Source organism: Natrix helvetica (genome assembly GCF_964273705.1).
Source record: "Natrix helvetica genome assembly, chromosome: 4".
Lineage (NCBI taxonomy): Eukaryota > Metazoa > Chordata > Lepidosauria > Squamata > Natricidae > Natrix > Natrix helvetica.
This window is the reverse complement of record NC_138550.1, coordinates 154,151,705-154,178,642: the sequence shown is the minus strand read 5'-3', so window position 1 is coordinate 154,178,642 and position 26,938 is coordinate 154,151,705. Positions and strand designations below refer to the sequence as shown.

General features: G+C 42.0%; 1 protein-coding gene across 1 annotated transcript; it reads left to right on the top strand.

The window, feature by feature from the left end:
* Positions 1-1,554: 1,554 nt before the first annotated feature.
* On the top strand, positions 1,555-21,586 carry TNFRSF11B (TNF receptor superfamily member 11b). Its single transcript, XM_081950657.1, has 5 exons — positions 1,555-1,764; positions 7,358-7,727; positions 13,728-13,925; positions 16,812-17,036; positions 18,723-21,586. Exons 1-5 carry the CDS (start codon positions 1,735-1,737, stop codon positions 19,109-19,111), a joined length of 1,212 nt encoding a protein of 403 aa, XP_081806783.1. The 5' UTR covers positions 1,555-1,734; the 3' UTR covers positions 19,112-21,586.
* The last annotated feature ends 5,352 nt before the right edge of the window (positions 21,587-26,938 follow it).

Here is a 26,938-nt window from a genome sequence, read left to right as displayed (position 1 = left end):
AAAGCCCAAGAGAAGGTATAAATACACCTCTTAACGCTGTGGAAAGTTATCACCCAGCCCCCTCCCAGAGAAATGAAATATCCTAGGAAATATTGAAAAGGCAGAATATTACATTTCCCTGGATGTGAAAAGGAAGAAACATGTTTAAAGAGAGAATAGCTCCTTGTAGCTTCCTGCCTCCACCCACTTTGTCAATGGGCCATTAAGGTGGCCAAGCCAGTCCCTTTACATAATAAAAAGTTCTTCTCTTCAGCTCCAGGGGGATGGGATTAAGGCATGATAATATTGGCCCTTTACCCAACTCACCACATGGCATCTGAGAACTCAACCAAACCTGGATTCAAAACACAGCCTAGAGAGTTGCCCTTGCATGGCCCCATGGGAGTCTGACAACCAATCAGAAGACAAGATCAAGATCAAAGGCCAGAGAGGGCATAAAACCAGGGACTCAGCATCTCAGTCCTTCCTTCTCTTTTTCTCCACCAACATTGAAGCATGTGATCACCTTTTCTGTTCAGGACTCAAGCCATTAAACCATCATTAAACCATCTTTCCAAGCAGCCTCCATGTCTCCAGTGTCTTTTTCCCCACTTGGAGCCGAACCCAGAAAGATATTTCTTTCATCAATGCCATGTGGTCCGATGCCCAGAACCACCCATGCTTCTGCTTCACCATTAAACCATCTTTCCAATCAGCCTCCATGTTTCTACTGTCTTCCCCGCTCCTGCTTGAAAAAGCAGATATATATTTATCTCAACAATATGTATGAACGTTATCTTTTTTTCTCACACATCTTAGTTGGGCAATTATATATTTAAATTGCTTCCCTCCTGCTTTTGGTTTTCATTTTTAGGGAGGATTATTTCCAAAGAAATATACCATCACAAGCAAAATAATTCCTCTTGCACCCTTTTCCTTAAGAGGGGAAACAAAGGCAGCCTCTTTTATAGGCTACACTATGCTACACTGGCCTCTTTTATAGATTACGCTATGTACTCTTTTATAGGTTACACTATATTGGCTTTAAAAAAAAAAACCCTTTGGCTTAAGTTTTTTTTTCTAAGCCAAAAAAATAATAATTAAAGGTCCAAACACAAGTGATTTTACAAACTGGCATAAAAAACGCCTGGAATTAAATGACAAACGTTTGTGGTCCTTTCACCTGATGGGGAAATAAAACTTAAAAGACTTCCCATTCTTCCCACTCTCTCCTTTCACACACAAATCCAACGAGTCCAAAGTAGGAACTTTAAAAAAAAGCAGTTTCAGGGAGTTATTTTTAAAACGCCGTTCCTATAACAGCCGGGACTGTGTGAATAACTCGGTTCTTTGTTGAAGGTGAGACGTCTTTGGACTCCCCCTTTTTGCTCAGAAAAGGAGGGGGGGCAGTTTCATAACGGAGGTGGTGGCTGGCAGACAGTAATTAGTTAACTCATCCTTCTGCCTGAATCCTCCTCCTCCTCCTCCTCCCTCTCTGCCCTCCCAGAACCTGCGGTTAAGAAGTTGCATGAAATCATCAACAGGTTCCTTTAAAAAAAAATTGAAAGAAATTGATCATGGGGAGGGAAGGAGGGAGGATTTTAAGCTGAGCCACGTTTTCCTGCTGCATGGGGCCACAGAAATATATATAAACGAGGCTTAAATGTGCAGAAGGTCCTGTTTGCAAGCTGCTACTCCCCGGGCTATCTGATTGCCTTTCCAGCTTCTTAAAAGAGTTGTAACGCCGCTCGTACAATGACCAAACTTCTGTGCTGCACGTTGCTGGTAAGTCTCAAGGTTGCTTTGGAAAGCACAAAGTAGAAAGATTATTTCTCTCTGTTTCTTTAAAGCTATGTTTGCCCCTCTTAAGCCTTTAGTAGGACTTTGGTCTGTTTGGAGCAAATTTGGGGCAAGCTCCCTTTTGTTTCTAGAAGTAAAGGAAATGTCCCTGGCATTTTCTTTTTAATTTGAAGAAGGAGTATCTTCTGAACCTCATTGTATCTTCACATGATAGGGCTAAAACCATTGCAGATGTCATTAGCTGGCTGATAGATCATGGTTGTCAACTATGGGACAGCAAGTAAAGATCTATGGGATGGATAGGTGTGCTTAATTTTAAATGGGTCTGCATGGATGTAGGCTGCTGGATTGACAGTCACACCATTGAGTGATCTTACCCAGCATTAGCTACTCTGTTGGGGAAATATTTTCCAGAGTCTCAAACTGAGATCTATCGTTAGAGAGAGATGCCAAGCACAGAACTTGGGTCTTTCTACTGCTTTCTCCTAGTAAATAACTACAAAACTTCGCGCATTTTCATACCTAGCTGTGTATACAGAGCTTCCAGGGTCATTGAAGAGAATAGAAAACTTCCATAGATACTTTAGAAGCAGTTAGCGATTATATGCACCATTAAATGCTGCCTATTCTTCAACTTCTTGAGCTGCTCCATTATGGAATTACAATCGGGATCATCATCTACTGAATTTATATCCCACCCTGGGAGAATCAATATCTATAAATGTAATTTATCACAGAATCAGCCCATAGCAAGGAACAGTAATGCCCTGGTGTTATTTTGAAGCTATATATTCAATATATTTGATTTTGGGGAAAAGGAGGCAAAGGCTCTTTGATGAAATAACTGTGAATGCTTCCTTTATTTCCTGTCAACTTTGTTTCATGTGTATAACTGGTGAATTAATAATATCTTTCACTGAGTCGGAGGCTTTTCAAAGAATAAAAGTCCTTGAGCTGTGATTTTTATATAGATTAGGTTTGGGTTTTTAAATGGAATTCCATCCGATAAGAAATGTCTTGCTCAAGCCTCATTTCCCCAGTGGTTATAAAGAAAAGCTTTGCGAAGTTGTTTTGTTTTACTCCCTGCCCCACAAAAACGTAAGTATGAGATATGGGGAAAAAAGGTCCAACTGGACCATATGCGTTGAAATAGCAATAGCAGTTAGACTTATATACCACTTTACAGCCCCCTCTAAGTGGTTTACAGAGTCAGCATATCCCCCCCCTCCAATCTGGGTTTTCATTTTACCGACCTTGGAAGGATGGAAGGCTGAGTCAATCTTGAGTGGTGAGGATCGAACTGCCAAATTGCAGTCAGTCAGCAGAAGTAGCCTACAGTACTGCATTCTAACCATTGTGCCACCAGAGCTCAAATCCTTATGAACACCATACAGGTTTGAAAAGTGTTTCTTAAATTGTCCATTCATGTTAACTGATCAAAGAATATAAAATAATGGGAATATTCCAGCCCAGGTTAAAACATGTCTACGTTCCATGAAGTTCAAGGATAGTCTAAATCAGGGGTGTCAAACTCACAGCACCATGTCATCGTGACTTTCCCCTTTCGCTAAATTGGAGGTGGGTGTGGCCAGTGCATAATGCATCCGGACCATGAGTTTGACATCCCTGGTCTAAAGCATCTATGGGCTTAACTTTTAAAGTTTTAATTTTGGCTGAATCAAGGAAATACAGGCTCCTCTGATTGACTATCTACAACAGGTAGTCCTTGAGTTATGACCACAATTGAGCCCAACATGTATGTTGCAAAGTGAAACATTTGTTAAGGTTCCAGAAGAGATGGCATGACATGACTGTGACCATCATAAATGGAAACCAATTGCCTAGCAACTGAATTTTGATCGTGGGACCGTGGGGATGCTTCAGTGGTCTTAAGTGTGGAAAAAATGGTCATCAGTCACATTTTTCAGTGCTGTTGTAACTTTGAACGGCCACTAAATGAACTGTTGTAAGTAGAGGACTACCTGTACGGTGTATTAAGTTTTAGCACCCTGGCAATCTTAAACAGTTGCAACAGCTTTCTCTAGTTTTGTTTCATTGCCTTTATGAAACGTAAGCACCAGTAAGGTTTCACAGGATAGAAGGCATCCATTCCCTTTGGTTTCTCATCAGGTTTTAATTAAGTCAGCCAGGTGCTGCCACCTGCTGAAGATACTGAGCAATAGGAAGTGAGGTTAGAAGCAACGTAGAGTAGCTGTAATCATCTAATGCGATTCTGTTCCAGTTTAAAAGAAGATGGCTTAATGTTTATCTCGCTGCTTCAGGCAAACTCTCTCATTGGGTTGAGCCAATGTTGGTACATTCACAGTCATCTTGGTCTGGATCTTCAAAAAAGAATCAACCAAATCCCTCTGTTAATGCAATTTAGAATTGCATTGGCCAAAAAAAAGCCAATGCAAACCCAAATTGCATTGACAGAGGGATACAATCAAGATCAAGTGCGGTACTTATTCCACTTTATAAAGTCTTTGTAAGTCTTTGTAAGTCTTTGTAAGAGTTCCTTCGGGGAGAGGGGGCGGTCTAGAAGTTTAATAAATTAATTAATTAAAATTAATTAATTACACCTAGACCACTGCATCCAGTTTTGGTCACCCCCCCCCATTAAAAAGATGTTGAGACTCCAGAAAGAGTGCAGAGAAGAGCAACCAGGATGATTTCATGATTTGGTGGCCTTCGTTTGCTTTTTAAGAGCTCTGAAAAGAGAAGAAAGTAGAACCGATTAATTGTTTATTAGTTATTGGCTCTGATAGCTGAACTGAATCTCTATCACCAGGACAGTTATCTCCCTGAATATTAGCCCCCCCCCCCCAAATAGTGGTTTGGGGATAATCAAGTTTTTATGTCCTGCTGGTGAGCTCCCATTTGTTGGCTGCAGCCGGAAGTAGAATGAAAGCCAAACTAGATTTTTGCCTGGAGGCAATTACAATGTTCTTACATAATGTAGAAAGGCGAATGCCAGAATTTTCAGATTTGCCTTGGCGCTGGCCCAGCCCTTGGCAGCTGCCATCAAAGAAAAACTAGGTTTCAGGATGTGTTTGCAATTTCAAACAGAGAATGCTTTATCTGTTTTAGTAAATTTGAGCGTTCTTCTGCGGTCTGGGTGAAAAACCCAAAACCGAAGCATATAATCAATGTAGAAAAAACTAGTTTTTTTATTTAAAAAAAAATAAAAATCACAAGGCTGTGATTGAAAGAGGGGGAAAAAAAGATAACTTGAAGGAATATGGGCTGTGTTGGTCATTGCCGTCCAATCTGTATTTATTTCACAAGGGTGGAGCGGTGACATTGGCTTTCATTTGAAGATCAGGGGGAAAACTTCCGAAAGTTCAGAATTCAATTAATAGAATGTAATTTTCCAAAACCTCTTCGGGCGAGGCCCCAAAAGGATAGAAGTCAAGTCTCCTTTGAACTGAATTGTCATTCATCTTATTTTGATGATAACGCTACAGATGTAATTGCCCTTAGCTTTATTATTTGAATACTAGGCCCTATGAATGAAATTCAAGGTAGAAAAAAAGTAAGGTGTTATACTTAGGCAAAAAAAAAGCAAAGGTAGAAGTAGACTAGATGAAATTTGCTCAACAGCAGTAACTGTGAAAGGGATCTCACAGTCCTAGTGGACAATCACTTAAATATGTGCTAGCAAGTGTGTGGCAGCAGCCAAAAAAGCCAATGCTTGCATAGGTTGCATTAACAGAGGGACAGAATCAAAAATCATGAAAAGCAGAGGTGTCCAAACTTGGGAACTTTAAGACTTGTGGACTTCAACTCCCAGAATTCCTGGCTGGGGAATTCTGGGAGTTGAAGTCCACAAGTCTTAAAGTTCCCAAGTTTGGACACCCCTGATGAAAAGGGACACTATATAATGCCTTGGTAAGACTACACATGAAATACAGTTTTGATCATCACAATATATAAAAAAAGATATTGAAACACTGGAAAGAGGGCAGAGAAGAAAGACGAAAATGATTGGGAGGGGGCTGAAGGTTAAAACACATGAAGAACGGTTGCAGGAATTGGGTAGGTCTAGTGAAAAGAAGAACTAGGGGTGACGTAATAGCAGTGTTCCAATATTTGAGGGGCTGCCACAAAGAAGAGGGAGTGAACCTATTTCCACCAGAAGCAATGGATAGCAATGGATGACAAGTCAAGAAGCAATGGATAGAAACTGAACAAAGAGAAAAACAACCTAGAACTAAGGAGAAATTAAATTAAGAACAATCAACCAGTGGAGCAACTTGCTTTCAGAAGTTGTGGGTACTCCAACACCGGAGGCTTTTAAGAAAGGATTGGACAACCATTTGTCTAAAATAGTATAGGATCTCCTATTTTAGCAGGGGGTTGGACTAGAAGACCTTCAAGGTCCCTTCCAACTCTGCTATTTCGTATTCTATTCTGATATATATCTATATATATCTATATCCATATATGAATAGATCAGGTCTACTTAGCTTCTTAATCCAGAGAAGGTTTTCTAAAAAGGAAATAATAACACTTGGTATAATACTGGCGTGTTTTTAACATTTTGAAAGATAACATCTGTAGTTTTTAATTAGATATATTATGGCAAATGTTCAGGCTAACTAATACAACGGAAGATTACTGTATATGACAATTGGTTCAAGTTGATAGGCAGAGATGATAAAATTTGTCATAATGGTCTTTGACAAATATCTGAGATCTTACTTAGTACTGGTAGTAAATATTTTCTAGTAACTTGCCACTTGTGGGACCCCAGTTTCTGTGTGATAAATCTTTTTTATTTTTATTTTATTTTATTCTTTTATTTTTAACATATTATGATGTTGGTTTCAAAATATGGTTTATAATTTAATTCAATGTGTTAATCCAGCCAAATCATAGTTATAAAGGATGACTTAGTACTCGAGGGCACCTTCAACGTATTGCAATAATAATAATACAAAGTTGTTGTGGCCCAGCAGGAGCCATTGCAGTTGCCACCAGACTCCGAGAGTGAGGGTCCCTATGAGTTGGCTCAGGAGGATGTGGAGGACCCTGGACAGGGTTCCGACTCTGAGCAGGGATCGGAGAGTCTGGTCGGCCACCAGGAGGCGCCTGAGGCATGGAGCAGTGGTGAGAGCCAGAGGAGGGGGGCTCCTGATGCCATGCCTTGGAATAGTGGGGAGGAGTCATGAGACAATGAGTCAGAGATTAACAGGGAGTTCCTGGACGCCCATTATCGCCGCGCCCATAGACGCAAGGAGCGAGGGCGCAATTATCGGCGGTAAGGGCTCTCAGCTGCTGATCAGGAGACTCCTCTTCAGGCTATAAAAGGGTTGACTGTGCATACACCCTTTGCAGCAGTCAACAAAGAAATCCTGCAAGAAGTTTTGGTCTTGAAACGTAGCAGGCTGGATAGCTGCTTTTGTGTCTTGTATTTGTGAGCTTTGTCATGGTGGTTTACTGCCACGGAACTTTCTGTCTGTCTGTAAAATAAACCTTGTTAATTCGTATTGTTCCGGAGCGTGTTCTGTGTGGGCGAAGGAGGAAGGGGGGTCAGAACACAAAGTTTAAACATGTTTTTATTTTATTTTATTAGTTATTGGACCTCTCAGTCAAGTGGACAGTCCAGGAAACTCTTCCCCCAAAGTATCTCCATTATGATTCTATCACCTCCCGCCAGCTGATGTGTGACCAATGCCCTCCAGGAACCTATGTCAAACAGCATTGTACAGCCTCTGTGAAGACGGAATGTGCTCTTTGTCCGGATCAATCTTATGCAGATGAATGGAACAATAATGAAAAATGTCATTACTGCAATGTGGTATGCAAGGAACTGCAGTACGAAAAGATCAAATGCACCAGCACCGGAAACCGTGTCTGTGAGTGTGTAGAGGGACGGTACCTCAACCTTGAATTCTGTTTGAAGCACACAGCATGTCCTCCTGGATTTGGCGTTGTTCAGAAAGGTATGTATCTTCTTCTTTTGAAGAGATGATTTCAAGATTGCTCAACCATCAAAAGCTGTTTCAGGGTCACTTAGGGTGAGTTTAAAAAAAAAAAAAACCTCTTCCAGGCAAGTAGATGGAAAAGTTACTGCTCCAAGCCAGCCAGGTGTTACGATAAAAGAGTAAACTCTGGTTTAATCCTATCCTAAAGATAAAAAAACAAAACAAAACATAGACTGATCTAATTGAGGCAGAATTTATTGAGGAGACGGTATGCTGGAATGGCGAGTAATCGGAGTGAAGGTCACGCTCAGCAAATAACCACGTGGGATGAACAAATATATTAACTGCATTTGATTTAGGGATGGGATTCAGCCAGTTCGGCCTGGTTCAGGCGAACTGGATGCTCATTTTACATCTGGTTTGCTGAACCGGTAGTTGCAAGGACTGGCCCTGCCCACCTTGCCTCTCCCCTCCCAGTTGTCTCCATGCGGCCTGTTTTAGATGCCAGGTAAATGCAGGGCCCGTACAGAGCAGAGGTGGGTTGCTGCCAGTTTTACTATCGGTTCGCAACTCGTGTGCACATGCGCAGAACAATTTACAGTGAATTGCACATGCACAGTCACAAAAAATCAAAAGGATGGTGAACAAGCGCCGGTGAGGGAACTGGTTCGGGGGCATGGCAGGCCTTGGTCGATGCCAGTTCTGCGACCCAGACCTGAATTCCACTACCAGTTCGGCCGAACCTGGAGCAACCCACCTCTGGCACAGAGGCTTTAGGAGGGCGAAAAAAGGGCCTCGCAGAAATTCTGGAAGTCTAGAAATGGTCCCATTTCTGGCCTCCAGAGGGCCTCTGGAGCCCATGTTAGGACAAAAATTCCCACCCACCTCCGCTGTGATGCAGGAGGGCCGAAAAGACCCACCATGGCCATGCCCACTCAGTAACCAGGCAGAGAACTGGTTGCTAAAACTTTTGAATCCCACCCCTGATTTGATATTATTATATTTTAAATTACAGTATAATTATTCTGTTTCTATTAATCAAAAGAATAGTGTAGTACAAAGAATAAACAAGTTGGCAGCCATGGCAGAAGTCTTATTAGGAGCCTAATAATTATCCAAGTAATGCCACAAGATTTAACATGTCCAGCAACACGAGGATATTATTTAGTTAGGTAAGGACATTTCTGCAAGAAAACAACTAAGCTCCGAGAGCACCAAGGACCTACCCTACATTAATATTGGTACAGATACGAATGAATGAACCAGGATGATTAGGGGACTGGAGACTAAAACATATGAAGAATGGTTGCAGGAACTGGGCATGGCTAGTCTAGTGAAGAGAAGGACCAGGGGCGACATGATAGCAGCGTTCCAATATTTGAGGGGCTCCCACAGAGAAGAGGGGATCAGGCTATTTTCCGAAGCACCTGAAGATCAGACATGGAATAATGGATGGAAATTGAACAAGGAGAGATTGAACTTGGAAATGAGGAGAAATTTTCTGATGGCGAGAACAATCAACCAATGGAACAGAAGTTGCCTTCAGAAGTTGTGGGAGCCTCATCACTGGAGGCTTTCAAGAAGAGATTGGACTGCCATTTGTCAGAAATGGTGTAGGGTCTCCTGCTTGGATGGGTGGGGTTGGACTAGATGACCTACAAAGTTCCTTCCAACTCTGTTAATCTGTATCTGTAACAACTTAAAAGCCATCTGAGGCAGGCGATACGATCAGAGAAAAGCAATGCCATGAGATCAACATCAAAAAAGAAGTTACTAAGACATACTTAAGTAATGGTTAGATGCAAGTATGAAAACGCTCTTACTAAGCTTACTATTTTTGCCATCTGCTTGGAACTGTAAAAACAAACATCCCCCTGGCTTTGAACACTTCCTAAATAAACATGCTCAAATGAACATGATGGATGGTATATTTCTTGTGAGAACTTGCAACAACCATCTTCTTGGACTGTAACCAAAAGAATGTTGCTGGCAGCCGAACAAAATATTCTTCTTGTATGATAATGACTAATCTAACGGTGGTTGCAAATTGCATTCCACTGAGTAACATGATGGAGTGCCCTCTCTCATGGGAACAGTATCTGAGATGCAATATTTATGGGTGATAACTAATAACATTTTTCATTGGTAAGAAGGCGATTCCAGAGCCTTGTGTGCCTCAGCAAACAGTAGAAATGTTAATTGATATAGCACTAGGAGAATAATTATAACAATATTAGGGTATCAATGAAACCCATAAAAGGCCCTAGGGATTGCACAAAATTAAACCACCTCCAGTTTTTAGCTCTTGTGGGTGAGAACTAAACTTTGTCTCAATTTATGTTTCATAGCACCTAAAAAGCCTAAAAAAGATTGGAAGAAATGGCGCCTATGACATCTGCAACAATACTTTGCCACAGCGTCTGCTTCTCTGCATAATAATGTTTATGATGATAATATTTTCCACTGCAAGTTCCATATGAGCATAGTGACTATAACAGCCTTCGTTCTCAACTCCAAATTTAATTTCCTTTTGAAAATATTTTAATTTAAAAGCGAGCGCACACAAAACAATTGCTCTGAAAAATAACCTGATTATCCTGAAGAAAAAAAAACCTAGTATATAGTATTTGACATGTTAATTTTCAATATCTTTTACTTTATCTTGGAAAATTTCATAGTTATGTATTCACTGAAAGTAGAATCAATATATAACCTTTACAGAGTTACTTTAACAAATTATGACTTGCCTTTAAAAGTCATTTAGTGTTTCCAAGTACTTAATTTACCTAATTCTATCCTTTGGTCAAAGATAATAGTAGTAATAGTAGTAATAATAGTAGTAATAATAGTATAATAATAATAATAATAATAATAATAATAATAATAATAATAATAGTAGTAGTAGTAGTAGTAGTAGTAGTAGTAGTAGTAGCAGCAGTAGTAGTAATGGCAGGAAGCTGCAAAAAGATACATTAACAAATTGCAGCTTCCTGCCATAACACCAGCAGAACTGCAAAAAACTGTGCTACTCGGAACACCGTATATTTTAAGAAGGTACTTGGTTGATACCTAGAAAGAAGAAATCGTGTGTTGTCACAATAGTAATTGGAGCCCTTGGAGCAATACCTAAAGGGCTACTTCGCTATTTGGAAAGTCTAAAATTTACCTGATAAGTGTAAGTGGAACAACTTATATCCTCTGACGTCCTCGAGTTGTTAGGCTACCAACCAGCCCCAAAGGCTGTAAATCTCACCAAAGATTAACATAATAATAATAATAATAATAATAATAATAATAATAATAATAATAATAATAATAACAACAACAACAACAACAACAACAACAACAACAAAAAATAATATTTTAAGAAGGTACTTGGTTGATACCTAGGACGCTGGCAGCAACCTGTATCAACCATTAGCACCAGTCAATGATATTTGTGATGCATTTTTGAATGTTCAGTTGACTGAGTTTCTTGTTTAATGAATAAAAGAAATAACAACAACAACAATAACAATAGCAAATAATACTTCTACATCATTCTTAGAAAGGATAAGTATAAAATGTATAAAAATTAACCTATAGATACAGTATGTATGCAAGTTGGTTTGGAAAAAAAAAAAACATTTTCTTTGGTTTATTACACAAATGGAAATTTGCTCAGAAGAAGCTTAAATCTGTCTGATCAAGTTGGAAGCCCCAAAGCCATCCATGAAAGAGTGACCATGAATGATAAAACACCAGCTGGTTGATAAACCCTTTTCTGGTTACAAATTGTGTAAGAGATTAGGGTTATTAACCATCAACAGGCTATAATGTAGGGTTGACTTGCTCCATGAAACTCACACAGGAATAGCTTTAAAAGCCAGCTTCAAGGAAAATAATATTTGTTGTCTGCCAAATGACACAATAGAATTGATTTCAGTGTCCAGAATAAAAAGGAGATAATAAACGTGTTTAGGAACTGTTTTATCAGTGGTGTTATCTGTGGGGACAAACACACCAGTTTCTTCATCAGCTCTTCTAACAGCTGCTGTTCTCTTTTTATTTGACAACAGGAATGGGTAATAACAATCTGCCATTTTGAATTTCCTATAGTTCCATCAACTTTCTGACATAAGGTGGTAGAATATTAAAATAACACTCTCTTTTTTTGGCATGTTACTTCCTATCAGTACTCTGGAGGCACATTATGGCTCAGCAGGTATTCTGGCTCATTTAGGAGAAATGCAAAATGTGGATAATTAGGAAAATATCAAACTAGGGATCTGTGTTAGTTCATTGTCTCAAGCCAGCCAGAGACCAGATACTGATGCTAATTTTATCCTTGGGGCGGGAATCCACTGATCAACTACAGTTTTGGAATTTAGGAGTTAGGTGGACTATCCAGTAACCCAGGAGTGTCAAACTCAAGGCCCACGGGCTGAATCCAGATCGCAGAGTGCTTAGATCTGGCCTTCGAAGTTGCCCTGGAAACAGTGAAGGACCGGCCCACCTGTGCCTCTGCTAGCCAAAACGGAGCTCAGGAGAGGCACATACGGCCTTCCCAAACTCTATTTTCAACTGCGACAACCTTCTGCAGCCCTCTGCCAGTGAAAATGAAGCTCAGGGGGTCATGCGGAGGGCTGCAGGAGGCTGTCATGATCGAACGTGGAGAACGGGAGGGCCGCACGCAGCCCTTCTGAGCTATGTATTTTCTGGCAGAGGGCTGCAGGAGGCCATTGCAGTCGAAAACGGATGTTGAGCTGGCCACATTCACCCTGGCCACACCCACCTCGCACCCTGAGGTCCAACACAACCCTGTTGTGGCCCTCAATGAAATTGAGTGTGATACTCCTGCAGTAACCATTCAGCATCATCTGAATTTCTTCCTCCTCCCCCCTCTCTTCTCCCCCTCCCTCCTCTTCCCCAAAAGTTATTTGATGAGAATATGTGGCAGTGTGGCACCTGTCTCCCAGTTTTTAAAGAAGCATGCTCTTTCTCAGGATCATGTGGAAACTGTACAAGACAACTGGGGAATCATGGGAAAAGATTCAGTTGCTTTAATTAGTTGCACTTCTGATTTTATATAAGCTCCTATTTTCCGAAGTATCTTTTCCTAATCATTGTTGAAGGGCCTAATGTTTATGATAGATGATATAGACAGACACAGACAGACAGACACATACATACATACCAGAGGTTGTATTCAGCAGGTTCTAACCAGTTCTGTAAATCTTTTACAGGTAGCAGAAAGTTTAAGTAGTTCAGAGAACCAGTAAATACCACCTCTGACTGCCCCTGCCCCCATCTATTCTCTGGCTCCCGAGTCCCAGCTGTTAAGGAGGAAATGGGGATTTTGCAGTATCCTTCCCCTGCCATGCCCACCAAGCCATGCCCACCAAGCCATACAATGCCCATCAAGTAACACCCACAGAACCGGTAGTAAAAAAATTTTGAATCCCATGACAGACAGGCAGGCAGGCAGGCAGGCAGGCAGACAGACAGACAGACAGACAGACACACACACACACACACACACAGAGAGAGAGAGAGAGAGAGAGTGAGAGAAAGAATGAATGAGAATGAGAATAAATTATATAGTTTCTGGTTGAGTCAGACTTGTTTTGTATGAATCTTCCATTTGGCTGAATGTTTCATTTAAAAGCTATGTAGGTGAAAACTACTATCCTTCCTGTAATAGGATTTCTTTGTCCAGTATTATTGTTTTTCATTTAACCTGGACAAAATACAAATAATATCTTCTGTCACCTTCTGAAGTGAAAAAGCTCCTTTCTCTGGGGAGTTTTCTGAATTATTATTTTTTTTTTACAAAACCAAAAGATCAGGGTGAGATTTAAAACATTAATCTACCAAAATATGCCGGATGGCAGTTTTTCCTCTTTCAAAGAATATCAGATGGTTTTCCATTTCTGTTCTTGATGTTGCCATTGTTGAATGGGAAGTTCTTGAAGTGCTATAAACAAAGTGATTGATAGATTTTTTTTTTAAAAAAATCATCTCTTTCCTTTTCTGCAGGTACCCCTGAAAGCGACACCATTTGCGCGAGATGTCCAGAAGGATATTTCTCTAATGATACATCATCCAAAGCTGCTTGTCAAATGCACACTAACTGCAGCGCCCTGAGTCTCAAATTGGTACAGAAGGGAGACTCCACACATGACAATGTGTGCCAGGGAGAAGTCAGTGACAAATTGGATCAGTCATGTGGAATCGGTGTGTATATAATCCAAAAAAAGGAAAATACAGGTAGTCCTCGAGTTACAACCACAATGGAGCCCAACATTTATGTTGCTAAGTGAAACATTTGCTATACGTGAGTTTGCCCCATTTTATGACTTTCCTTGCCACGGTTGTTAAGTGAATCATTGCATTGGTTAAGTTAGTAACATGGTTGTTAAATGATTCTGGCTTTCGCAGGGACTTTGCTTGTCAGAAGGTGGCAAAAGCTGATCGCATGACCCCGGGACACTGCAACCGTCATAAATATGATCCAGTTGCTGAGCATCTGAATCCGAATATGGATTGCGTAACCATGGGGATGCTGCAACGGTCGTAAGTGTGAACAATAGTCAGAAGTTACCTTTTTTTGTGCGGTTGTAACTTTGAGCCGTCACTAAATGAACTGTTGTAAGCCGAGGACTACCTGTAATGAAATTCCTCATGAGTTTACAATTTACACACAGTTAGAAACGCAATGAGAATTTGTTTAATTTTGATTTTGTAGATTATACCTACCGGTCTAATATGCAGATTGGAAAAGTATTGCCTGGTGGAAGGATTCTCGTAGAAAAGATAGAATGGATTTATTCATTATTGCCTGTGAGGACAGAAGCAAAACTAATGGGTTGAATCAGGGGTGAAATGCTACCAGTTTGGGCCGGTTCACCCAAACTTCTAGTAAAAAATACTACCAGTTCGCAGAACCAGTAGTAAAAAATACTAAAAAAAAGTTCTGACGATTGCACATCCAAAAACAGGGTGGGTGGGGTTTTCCCCTCCCCATTTTTGCTTCCAACAGGCTTCCCTGAGGCCTACTAGGCCAAAAATGGGGGGTGGGGGTGCTGAGAAAGACAGAAGGAAAGAAAAACAGAGACAGAAAGAAAGAAGAGAAAGAAAGAGAAAGGAAGGAAGAAAAAGAAAGTGAGGGAGGGAGGGAAAAAGGAGAGGAAGGAAGGACTACAACCTGGCACTAGACGCAGCTTCAGAGGATAAGGGCTGGAAGGGACCTGGAGATCATCTAGTCCAACCCTGCTCCAGCAGGACATTGTTAAAGGGAGTTTCTGTCTTTTAATCCCCCAGTTACATAACTACATAGTCACAAGACCTCACCAAGCCATGCCCACAGAACCGGTAGTAAAAAAAAAATAGATTTCACCACTGGGTTGAAACAATATGAAAATAGTTTCAGACTAAATATCACGAGGTAATTTCTGACTGTATAATGGGAAGGAACAGAATGTCATATGAACTAGGCAAATACAGGTAGTCCTTGTCTTACAACAGTTCATTTAGTGACCGTTCAAAGCTACAATGTCATTGAAAAAAGAGAGTTATGACCATTTTTCACACTTACAACCGTTGCAGCATCCCAATGAGCATGTGATCAAAATTCAGATTTTTGGCAACTGGTTCATATTTATGATGGTTGCAGTGTCCTGGGGTCATGTGTTCACCTTTTGTAACCTTCTGACAAGCAAAGTCAATGGAGAAGCCAGATTCACTTAACAACCAGGTTACTAACTCAACAACTGCAGTCATTCACTTGACATTGTGGCAAGAAAGGCCGTAAAATGAGGCAAAGTTCATTTCACAACTGTCTCACTTAGCAACAGAAATTTGGGACTATCCGTTGGTTGACGTTTCAGATCAGAATCTGGAATGTCATTTTCAAAGGTATTCTAGTGGATCCTTCCTTCAATGGGTGATTGAACTAAACAGACCTCCAAAATCCTTCCAAAGTTATGATTCTAGGAAATAAGTAACTATGAAATTGATACAGATCACAAATGCATTTTTTCAATTCAAAATGCTGTTGGCATTTTCTCCATTGTGTTGGCTTCATTGTCTTTGCCTTTAAAATATGTGTGTGTGTGTGTGTGTGTGTGTGTGTATGTTGTATTTGTACTGATAAAGCAAAGCATATGTATGTATGCTGATAAAGCATATGTATGTATGTATGTATGTATGTATGTATATGTTGTATTTGTGCTGATAAATAAATAAAGGGCATACCAGGGGTTGTAACACAAATACACACACAGACACACATACATACATCATACACACACACACACACACACACACACACATATAAATAAATATAAATAATATAAATATAAATAAATGGATGTGTGTGTGTATGTTCCAGCATAACTCTGGAACGCCTTGAGTAATTTCAATCAAACTTGGTACACAGATTACTTACCCTTTGGAAACAAATACTGTGGGGGTAAGACACCTCTAACACCCCTTGGGGTGTTCTGTTAAGATACAGTCTGTTGTGCTTTAAAATGGCTTCTACTGTACTGCCGTAAAATGACTTCTACTATTCAGTGCAGTGGACTTGCCATGGTAACGGCTTCACAGTACTCCACAAGGGGGCTCCCTCTGGAAAATCGAACATTAGAAATTACATTTTGTCCGGACATTTTCCCCATATAAAAAAATACCCAGGGTTATCAGCTACTATCATTATATAAGAACTTTGCACAGCAACATTCTCTGGCTTGTTGCAGCCTGGAATCACACCTTCTCTTTGTTGGAGTGCTCTGTGAATCTTCTGCTGAGCAAATGTAGAGCCTCACTTCTTCCAGGGAAGCAACACATTGCAGCTGCCCTATTTGAAGTCAGTGTCATCCTGCTTCAAAAGGATATTTTATACACTTTGCCTTCCAAAGGAAGCATTCTGTTAACACTTGCAAAGTGTTAAGTTCAAAACAAAAATCCCATTCTTTTTCAGTAGCGTCCAATCCCTGTTGGTCTGCATAGCATTATAGCTTTTAGAAAAAAAAACTGTACTGTACTTCCTCCCAGCAGTTTTTGACAGTTGCCTCAAAGGTTAATGTCCTGATTTTAAAGTCAGTATCTGCATGCTTTTAGATGTCACCTTGTGTGAAGAAGCATTCTTCAGGTTCATCGTGCCCAAAAAGCTATCTTCCACCTGGCTGAGCACCCTCATGGACAGTCTGCCTGGGGTGAAGATCAATCTTGAAAACAGAGAAATAATTAAACAGAAGAGTAGCCTGCAAGATCAGACCTTCCAGCTGCTGAAGCTATGGAAAGAGCAAAATAAGGACCATCGTACAGTCAAGAATATTGTCCAAGGTACGTATTAAAGAAAAGCAAAGGATTAGGTTTACCAACTGGGCCAGTTTATGTGCAATGTTTGTTCCTGAGTATAGATTAAATCACCACAACAGTCAACGCAATCAGTTGAAGGTGGCCATTGTGGTTCTCACCTCACTCATCGGAGCAGCTTTTGAGTAGATAAGGCACATGGCCACGTTTTGTATCTTTTAGTTAGGCGCTGGAGAACTGAGTGTATGAAAGTAGGAGACCAAGTGCAAAGCAACAGATAATTGGGCAGTTTCCCCCTTTCTCTTTTCTTCTTTGATTTTAGTGCTCAGTAGGCAGAGGGGATTTTCTCTGGCTGCAGTATCTATAGCAGCCTGGAACAAGATAAGAACTGTCCTTCCTTATCTTTAGCATTTGAAGTCAGTGGCAGTGACTACAATCCACCTTAAAAGTGCTTTGAAGGTTAGGGTGTTCAAATAAACACCCTTTATTTATTTGAAAATCGCCTTTCTGCGGCTTTCCACTTACTCTTAAACATTACATAAAGATGCCATAGCCACAACTTCCTCCCTGCTATTTCTCCATGAAGTTGCCTTCATCTCTCATCCTTAGTTCAGGAATAAGGTAAAGGTAAAGGTTCCCTTGCACATGTGTGCTAGTTGTTCCTGACTCTAGGGGGCAGTGCTCATCTCCGTTTCAAAGCCGAAGAGCCAGCGCTGTCTGAAGACGTCTCCGTGGTCATGTGGCCGGCATGACTAAACCCCGAAGACACACAGAGTGCTGTTACATTCTCACCATTTTTCTACTTGCATTTTTACATGCTTTTGAACTGCTAGGTTGGCAGAAGCTGGGACAAGTAATGGGAGCTCACCCTGTTATGCGGCGCTTGGGATTCGAACCGTCGAACTGCCAACCTTCTGATCGACAAGCTTAGTTCACTGAGCCACTACATCCCTAGTTCTGGAATAGAACAGGCTAAAGTTATTATTAGATATGTTGGTGTTAAAATAGTTTCCTCCTTTACTGGGATATCATCCAAAGCAACCTCAAAATGGGTAAAAGCAGTTAGAGATTGTGATCAGGAGAAAAGGCATTAAAAAGGCAAGATCATGACAAGGGGAAGGGAAAATTTCTAGATTTCTAGAGCCAGTTTGATGTTAGTGTTTTGTTCTCACCAGGAGCAGCCTCTGTTCCCGTGGGATAGAAAGTCACCTAAGCCAAAACAATCCTCATTCTATTTATTTGCTCCTCCCCACCCACTTTAAAATGTGGCGAGCCAGAAAAACCCCACATAGTAAAGAGAAAGAAAAGGAATAAATGAGTATAATAGAGAGCTAAATAAAATGGCTACACATATGTCAAATTGGGGCTTGACAGCTGGTATTGTGCCTAAGGCAGGACTAGAACTCCCAGCCTCCTGGCTTCTAGCCCATGCCTTCAACCATTTCACAAAATAACTGGGTACAAAATGAAAATTCTTTTAGAGACATCTGGGATTATTCTATCTGTATGGAATCTAATCGACCCGGATGGCATTGTATCCCTAAACTCAGTTTTCCGCTTTCACTGCTTTTAATTTGTAGGGTAGATTTCAAGAAAGTATTGACAGAAAGAAAGGCTTATGTCCACCAGCAATGTAGCAATGGAGATAGGATCAATCATATTTTTGTGACCTTAATGATGAGAACTAAACAAGTTTAATTCTTTTTTTTTTAGGTATCGATCTTTGTGAAAATAGTGTTTTAAAGCACATTGCCCATCTCAACATCACCTTTGAGCAACTCAATACCTTGATGGAAAATTTGCCAGGGAAAAATGTGGGCAGAGAAGAAATTGAACAGATTTTTGGGATGTGCCAATCCACAGAGCCAATTCTGAAGCTCTTGAATTTGTGGAGGATAAAAAACAAAGACCAAGACACCATCAAGAGTTTGATGTTTGGACTGAAGCATCTGAAATCGTACCACTTCCCCAAAACAACAATTCAAGGTTTTCGGAAGGTGGTGAAATTCCTGCATAGCCTCACAATGCATAGATTATACCAGAAGCTTTTCTTAGAAATGCTAGGAAACCAGATCCATTTGGTAAAAATGAGACGTGGGTAGTTTTAATTTCTCTGATCTTTCATTTGCCACTTGCTGCTAGCAATAATTAAATGGGGGGGGAAATGTTTTCCTATATGATAATGCTTATTTATAATTTATGTGACAGACTGGGATAGCTTAGACTATCTTATAATTTTGGTTGTTGTTTTGTAATATTAAAATGCTTACCTGGATTCTGACTCCATCCAAGAATTCCAGTGAATTCCATGGACATAGAGAGAAATAATAGCAAAAAAAAGCAAAAAGCAAAAAAAAAAAAAAAGGATCCCGATTTGCTATTTATATTAATTAGAAATCTAAATTGTTGCATGTATTTATTACCTTCATTGGCAACTATTTGAGATTAAGTGCTGAAGCAGATGACCACTTGTTATAGAATCATAGGGCTGGAAGGGATGTTGGAGGTCTTCTAGTCCACCACCCCCTGCCCAAAGCAGGAGTCCATCCCAGACAAACCATGCCATTGTTTAAACATTTATGGCCCACTGTGTATTAATGGCCCTAAAACTTTATTTTCCAGCCCTTCAGAGTCTCTAGTGTGGTGTCACTGAAATTCAATATCAAATCAATAAGAGATTTTCTCTTCAATTTCAAGCAAAGAAAAACAAATAAATCCCGCCATTGCATGCAGATGTGCGTTATGCATCTTAAATGCAACATCCCTTCTCCCTTTATCCCTACTTATATGACATCATGGTGTCAGTGGCCTTTGCTGTCCTTGGTAGGCTCCTACAAATGCAAATCCACAATAGAGGGAAAGCATAGTTCCAGTTGCATAAAGAGGCCAGTGGCCATTCATCCTCTACTATAGGGGTGTCAAACACAAGACCCAGGGGCCAGATCCAGCCCATGGGGCACGTCGATCTGGCCCGTGGGGCCGCCTTGGAAACAGCGAAGTTTCTGGATGGAAATGGAGCTCTGTTTTCACTGGCAGAGGGTTGCAGGAAGCCCTGGCAGCCGAAAACGAAGCTCAGGCTGAGCGCTCAGGCCATCACAGATGCCCCTGACAGGAGTAACGTCGAGCTGGCCAGGGCCACCCTGGCCATGCCCACCACGGCTCTCCGAGGTCAAACACAACCCTGATGTAGCCCTCCATGAGATCAAATTTGACACCCCTGCTCTACTACCAGAATATTATATCTCAAACCTATCAGCCTAATGATGCATGGAAGGGCCGAGGAATTCTGGGAGTTGGAGTCCATGCATCTTAAAGTTGACATCTCAAACATGACAACCTTAAGATGTATGGACTTCGGCTACCAGAATTCCCCAGCCCGTCCACACATCTTAAAGTTCACAAGTCCTACTAATTTCTCCACTATGTTACAAGCTACTCCTTACTTACATCTCTGCCATGAAGCACATATCAGGCTCCAAAACAGGGCCCGGGATATACATTTCACGCACAAAAGCTTCAAAAAGTACCTCCACCCCCTTTTTTTTGCATCCCATAACTGATTGCTATAGTTTCAATTCAATAGGTCTGAAATCTCTAAATTCTGGCAGAGTGGCTAGTTCCCTAGGTCTCCATTTTTGCTACTGTGGCCTTTAGATGGGCAGAAATTACCGCCTGCTGGTGTCAAATTGGCCAAGCTAAATTGGTCTATTTTTCAGTGTTCCTACCAGTTCAGCCCCAAATCTCCTGCCTCGTTCACTTCTCTTGAATGAACTTGAGTTAGTATAAGGAAACAAAATGTTTTTGCTACCTTCTGCCACCAAGGGAAATCTTTTGTGTGTATGTGTGTGTGTAAAAAAAAAAGGTAACATATCCTTTTCTCCCTTCAAGCCCCTGATTCATTAATTATTTTTTCTTTTACAAAAAACACAAACTCTACCATTTCTTTCCCTCTTTCCAAGTGGCATTGATGTGGATCCAGACATTGCAGGCTTGAAGCTTGCTCTAAACAAGCAGTTACAATATATATTTTTTTTGCAGGAAAAAAAAACATAGTTGTTTTGTTTCCTTTTGCAATTTAATCTTGAATGTATGAAGGAATCTTAAATTTGAATTACAAATAGGTTGCAGAACTTCCATGATGTCATCAGAACAAACAGGCTGCCTAATCTTTTGCATTGTCTGTTGACTGACTTCTAAAGTTGATAAAACTTCCAAGTCAAAAGGTTTTTGTATGTTTTCACCCTCCAATTTACAGAGGGGAGATTAATGGAATGTGTACTGTTTATTTTCAAGCTAAAAGGGATGGGGGAGATATTTATATGTTGTGTTTTGTAGTAAATCTTTCCGTCATTCTTCCTCTGTGGATTTTTAAAGATTACTTCTTAGGTGTGTCTGTATAGAATGTAATATCTTTTGGAAATAATTTCTAGTAAAAGAAAAGAAAAGAAACGTGTTGCAAGTAGATCATTAAGAAGCTGTACGATTTGTTTTAGAACATGAGTGTACCCTATTTAAAAGATGAGTTTTCAAGATGGATTTTTGACCGTGTTTTATAAAGCTATTTTTTTCATTTAAAATCTGTGGCTCGTTGATTCTTTTGTCTCATAGTCCCTAAAAACTCTGTTCTGGCTACTTCAGAAATCAAAAGGTGGAGGAACCATCATATTACATGATCTCCACACTGTGGAGGATGAATATGATTTTAGTTCTTCCCACAGCTAAGTATTGATGACAATCAGGATTTCCAGCCACCTGGAGAAGTTTAATCTGATTCAGCAGAATATGGTGTCCATCTCCCTTTAACTTTTCCTACTTTATAAGAATCCCCCCCCCCCAGTTTTAAAGTTGACAATGCCTTTATAGCTATAAAACAGTGTTTCTCAATTTAGACAACTTCCAGATAGATATACTTCAGCAATAGCAATATATTGCTATTGCTATTACTAGAAATAATATTTCTAGCAATAGTAATGCTGGATGGGGAATTTGAGAAAGTGACGTTCATATATTTAGGATATGCCCTGTTTGGAAAATACTGGTCTAAAAATATGAAGATATAGAGTTACATTGTACTGACTATGTTCATGTAACATGCTAATTCATGCTTAACTGACTCATGGTTGACTTAATACAGGGGTGTCCAAACTTGGGAACTTCAACTCCCCATGCTGGCTGGGGAATTCTGGGAGTTGAAGTCCACAAGTCTTAAAGTTCCCAAGTTTGGACACCCCTGACTTAATACAACTATTTGGATTCATACAGCATTTAACATTACTGAATGTGTTTACATGATGCATTCAGCTACACATTGGCTGCCGTATTTTAATGTACGATTATATAAATTTCGCCTTTGGATCAGAACCTGGTTTTTTTTATACCCCATATTAGGTTGGAAAATGTCTATTGAGCTCAATGAAGACTTAAATTCTGACAATGTTCTCAAGGAGAGTCAATATGCAGTAGAGTTAACTCAATGTGTTTCTAACTACCGGTAATTTGCCTAGATTTTCACAAAGACATTTTCCTACTACCTGATATCAGATTGCTTAGCTGCCAACTAAATTTGGGACCTTTAGAACAATTATATACAATACAATGGCAGAGTTGGAAGGGACCTTGGAGGTCTTCTAGTCCAACCCCCCACCTAGGCAGGAAACCCTATACTGTTTCAGACAAATGGCTATCCAACATCTTAAAGACTTCCAGTGTTGGGGCATTCACAACCTGTGGAGGCAAGCTGTTCCACCTATTAATTGTTCTGTCAGGAAGTTTCTCCTCAGTCTAAGTTGCTTCTCTCCTTGATTAGTTTCCACCCATTGCTTCTTGTTCTACCCTCAGGTGCCTTGGAAAATAATTTGACTCCCTCTTCTTTGTGGCAACCCCTGAGATATTGGAACACTGCATGTCTCCCCTAGTCCTTCTTTCTATTAAACTAGACATACCCAGTTCCTGCAACCGTTCTTCATATGTTTTAGTCTCCAGTCCCCTAATCATCTTTGTTGCTCTTCTCTGCACTCTTTCTAGAGTCTCCACATCTTTTTTACATTGTGGTGACCAAAACTGAATGCAGTATTCCAAGTTTGGCCTTACCATGGAATTATAAAGTGGTATGAACATTTCACGGGATCTTGATTCTATCCCTCTGTTGATGCAGTCTAGAACTGTGTTGGCTTTTTTGGCAGCTGCTGCACACTGCTGGCTCATATTTAAATGGTTGTCCACTAGGACTCCAAGATCCCTTTCACAGTTACTACTGTTGAGCAAGGTACCACCTATACTGTACCTGTGCATTTCGTTTTTGTTGCCTAGATGTAGAACCTTACTCTTTTCACCATTGAATTTCATTTTATTAGATAGTGCCCAATGTTCAAGTTTGTCAAGATCCTTCTGTATCTTAAGCCTATCTTCTGGAGTGTTGGCTATTCCTGCCAGCTTGGTGTCATCTGCAAATTTGATGAGTTCCCCATTTATTCCCTCATCCAAATCATTGATGAAGATGTTGAAGAGTACTGGGCCCAAAGCAGAGCCTTGGGGTACTCCACTGCATACTTCCCTCCATGTAGATGCAGTTCCATTGAGGACTACACATTGAGTGCAGTTGGTCAGCCAGTTACGAATCCATCTGGTGGTGATGCTGTCCAACCCACATTCTTCTACTTTATCTAGTAGTAGGTTATGTTTAAGAGTAGTTACAATATAAACAAAAACACAAGGAACCAGCTAAGCAAAGAAGAGAATAAAAGTATTCTAAAAGCAATTCAGAATCCTGTTGGATTGGAAAAATGTATGATAGATAATACTGTGAAATAATACACTACATGAAAATATCACAAATTGTCCAGGTTAGTGGTATTTTATGGCCAGCACAATTATGAAATCAGACCAACCAAGGTAACTACATAGTATACAAATTCAGAAGCATGGGAACATACGGTGTAAGACTGCCTTACACTGAATATCCTTTTAGGCTAATATTGTCTATTCTTACCTTTACCTTTATTTCGATTTTTATACCGCCCCCTCTCCCCAAAGGGACTTGGGGCGGTGTACAGTCAAATGAAATAGATAAAATGGACTACAAACATGCAAACATAAAAACATAGAAGAGGAGGCAATACAACACTGTACAGGTAAAGCAGATAAAAACAGTATATAAACAATCTTAAAAAATACCCAATTAAAATTACCCAATTAAAATATATCTGCCAAGAGGTATGATGAGGTTATGAATGGTCCAGGCCGGCTAAACGGAACAGGTGAGTCTTCAGTTTTCGTCGAAAGGAGAGAAAGTCGGTGGTGGTTCTGATATCGGGGGGGAGGTCATTCCAGAGGGTTGGGCCCATCACAGAGAAGGCTCTACTCCTAGGTGTCGCCTGTTGGCACTGCCTAGTGGACGGCACCCGGAGGAGCCCCTCCCTGTGAGAGCGAATCGGTCGCAGGGAAGTGTGTGGTAGGATGCGATCCCGCAAGTACCTAGGTCCTGAGCCATGGAGCGCTTTAAAGATGGTGATTAACACCTTGAAACGCACCCGAAAGACCACAGGCAGCCAGTGCAGCTCGCGCAGGAGCGGTGTTACGTGGGAGTACCTAGTACTCCCAAAAATAGCCCGCGCGGCTGTGTTCTGGACTAGCTGCAGTCTTCAAGCGCGTCCCAAGGGAAGCCCCATGTAGAGGGCATTGCAGTAGTCCAGCCGAGACGTCACCAGTGCATGAGTGACCGTGCGTAGGGCATCCCGGTCCAGTAGGGGGTGCAATTGGCGCACCAGGCGAACCTGGTGGAATGCCCCCCTTGCCACGGCTGCCACATGGTCATCCATTGACAGCCGGGCATCTAGGAGGACGCCCAAATTGCGCGCCCGTTTCACAGGGGGCAATTGCTCGCCCCCTATGGTCAGCGATGGAATCAACTGACTGAACCAGGGTGCCGGTAGCCACAGCCACTCAGTCTTGGAGGGGTTGAGCTTGAGTCTGTTGTCCCCCATCCAGACCCCAACGGCTTCCAAACACCGGGTCATCACCTCGACAGCCTCGTTGGGGTGGTCTGGGGTGGAAATGTACAGCTGCGTATCGTCAGCGTACAGATGATACTCCACCCCAAAACCACGGATGATCTCCCCCAGCGGCTTCACATATGCGTTGAACAGAAGGGGCGAGAGGACCGACCCCTGAGGCACCCCACAAGTGAGTGGCTTCAGAGTCGACCTCTGCCCCCCTGCCAACACACATTGCGTCCGGTCGGAGAGGTAGGAGCCGAACCACCACAAAACAGTGCCTCCAACTCCCATCCCCCCCAGCCGGCGCAATAGGATACCATGGTCGATGGTATCAAAAGCCGCCGAGAGATCTAATAGGACCAGGATAGAGGAACAACCCCTATCTCTGGCCCTCCAGAGATCATCGACCAACGCGACCAAGGCCGTCTCCGTGCTGTGTCCGGGTCGGAAGCCGGACTGGCATGGGTCTAAATATTCGGATTCCTCAAGGTGTCGTGGAAACTGCTGTGCCACCACATTCTCTACAACCTTCGCTAAAAAGGGAAGGTTGGAGACTGGATGATAATTAGCTAGCTCCATCGGGTCAAGGGAAGGCCTCTTGAGTAAGGGCCTCACCGCCGCCTCTTTCAAGGCGGCAGGAAAGGACCCCTCGCTCAAAGAGGCATTCACCAGGCCCAGTAGCCAGCCTCGTGTCACTTCCCAGGATGCCAGTACCAACCAGGAGGGACACGGGTCCATTAAACATGTGGTCGGTCGCAGCCGTCCATGCAACCTATCCAAATCCTCGGGGGCAACAGACGCAAACTCCTCCCAGAGTGGTCTCACAAGACTCACTGTTGGCGGCTCCACTGGTCCACTGAAGGGGGTCCATCACCTCCGGATCTGAGCGATTTTGTCCTGCAGATATTCCCCAAACTCCTCTGCTTTGCCCTGTAGAGGGGCTTCCCGCGTCCTCTGTGATAAGAGAGAGCGGGTCACCCGAAACAGGGCGGCAGGGCGGTTATCGGCGGACGCAATAAGAGTGGCACAATGTCTGCGTTTGGCCACTCTTAATGCCACAAGGTAAGTCCGTAAATAGGCTCTTACTTGTGTTCGGTCAGATTCGGAGCGTGAAGACCTCCACCTGCCCTCTAGGCGTCTCCTATGGCGCTTCATCACCCTCAGGTCCTCGGTGAACCAAGGAGCCCAGGTGGGTCATTGCCGCAGGAGAGGCTGCAAAGGCGCAACTCGCTCCAGGGCCCCAGCGGCCGCCCTATTCCAGGCGGCCACTAGGTTCTCGGAGCGAGAGCGGGTCAGGGCTACAGGGAATGGCCCAAGCTCCGTCTGGAACCTATCCAGTTCCATCAGGCGCCTGGGGCGGTACCAACTTGGACAGTTTGGTTCCGCCTCCTCGCAGTGGGGGGTAGCGCCAGGGAAGTCCAGCCGGAGACATGAGTGATCTGACCATGACAGGGGAGTAATGGTTACATCCCCTCTTCCCAGATCACTCGCCCACTGTTCAGATACAAAAACAAGGTCCAGAGTGTGGCCACCTTCGTGTGTGGGGCCCTGAATTAATTGGGTCAGGTCCATGGCTGTCATGGAAGCCATGAACTCCCGAGCTACCTCGGATGCTTCCCCTGTCGACGGCAAGTTGAAATCCCCCATAACCACAAGCTTGGGGGTCTCAACTGCCATCTCTGAGATCAGCTCGAGGAGCTCGGGCAGGGCTGCTGATGTATAGCGAGGAGCCAAGTATACAATCAGCAAGCCCCACTGCCTCCCTGGGCCCCATTTCACACCAAGGGACTCACATCCGGGTATCTGAGGTACAGTGAACTCCCTCGGCTCTAGACATTCCCGTATAACTACCGCCACCCCACCACCCTTACCCAGGGCTCAAGGCTGATGAAATGCACGGAAACCTGGCGGGCACATTTCCACAAGGGGTAAACC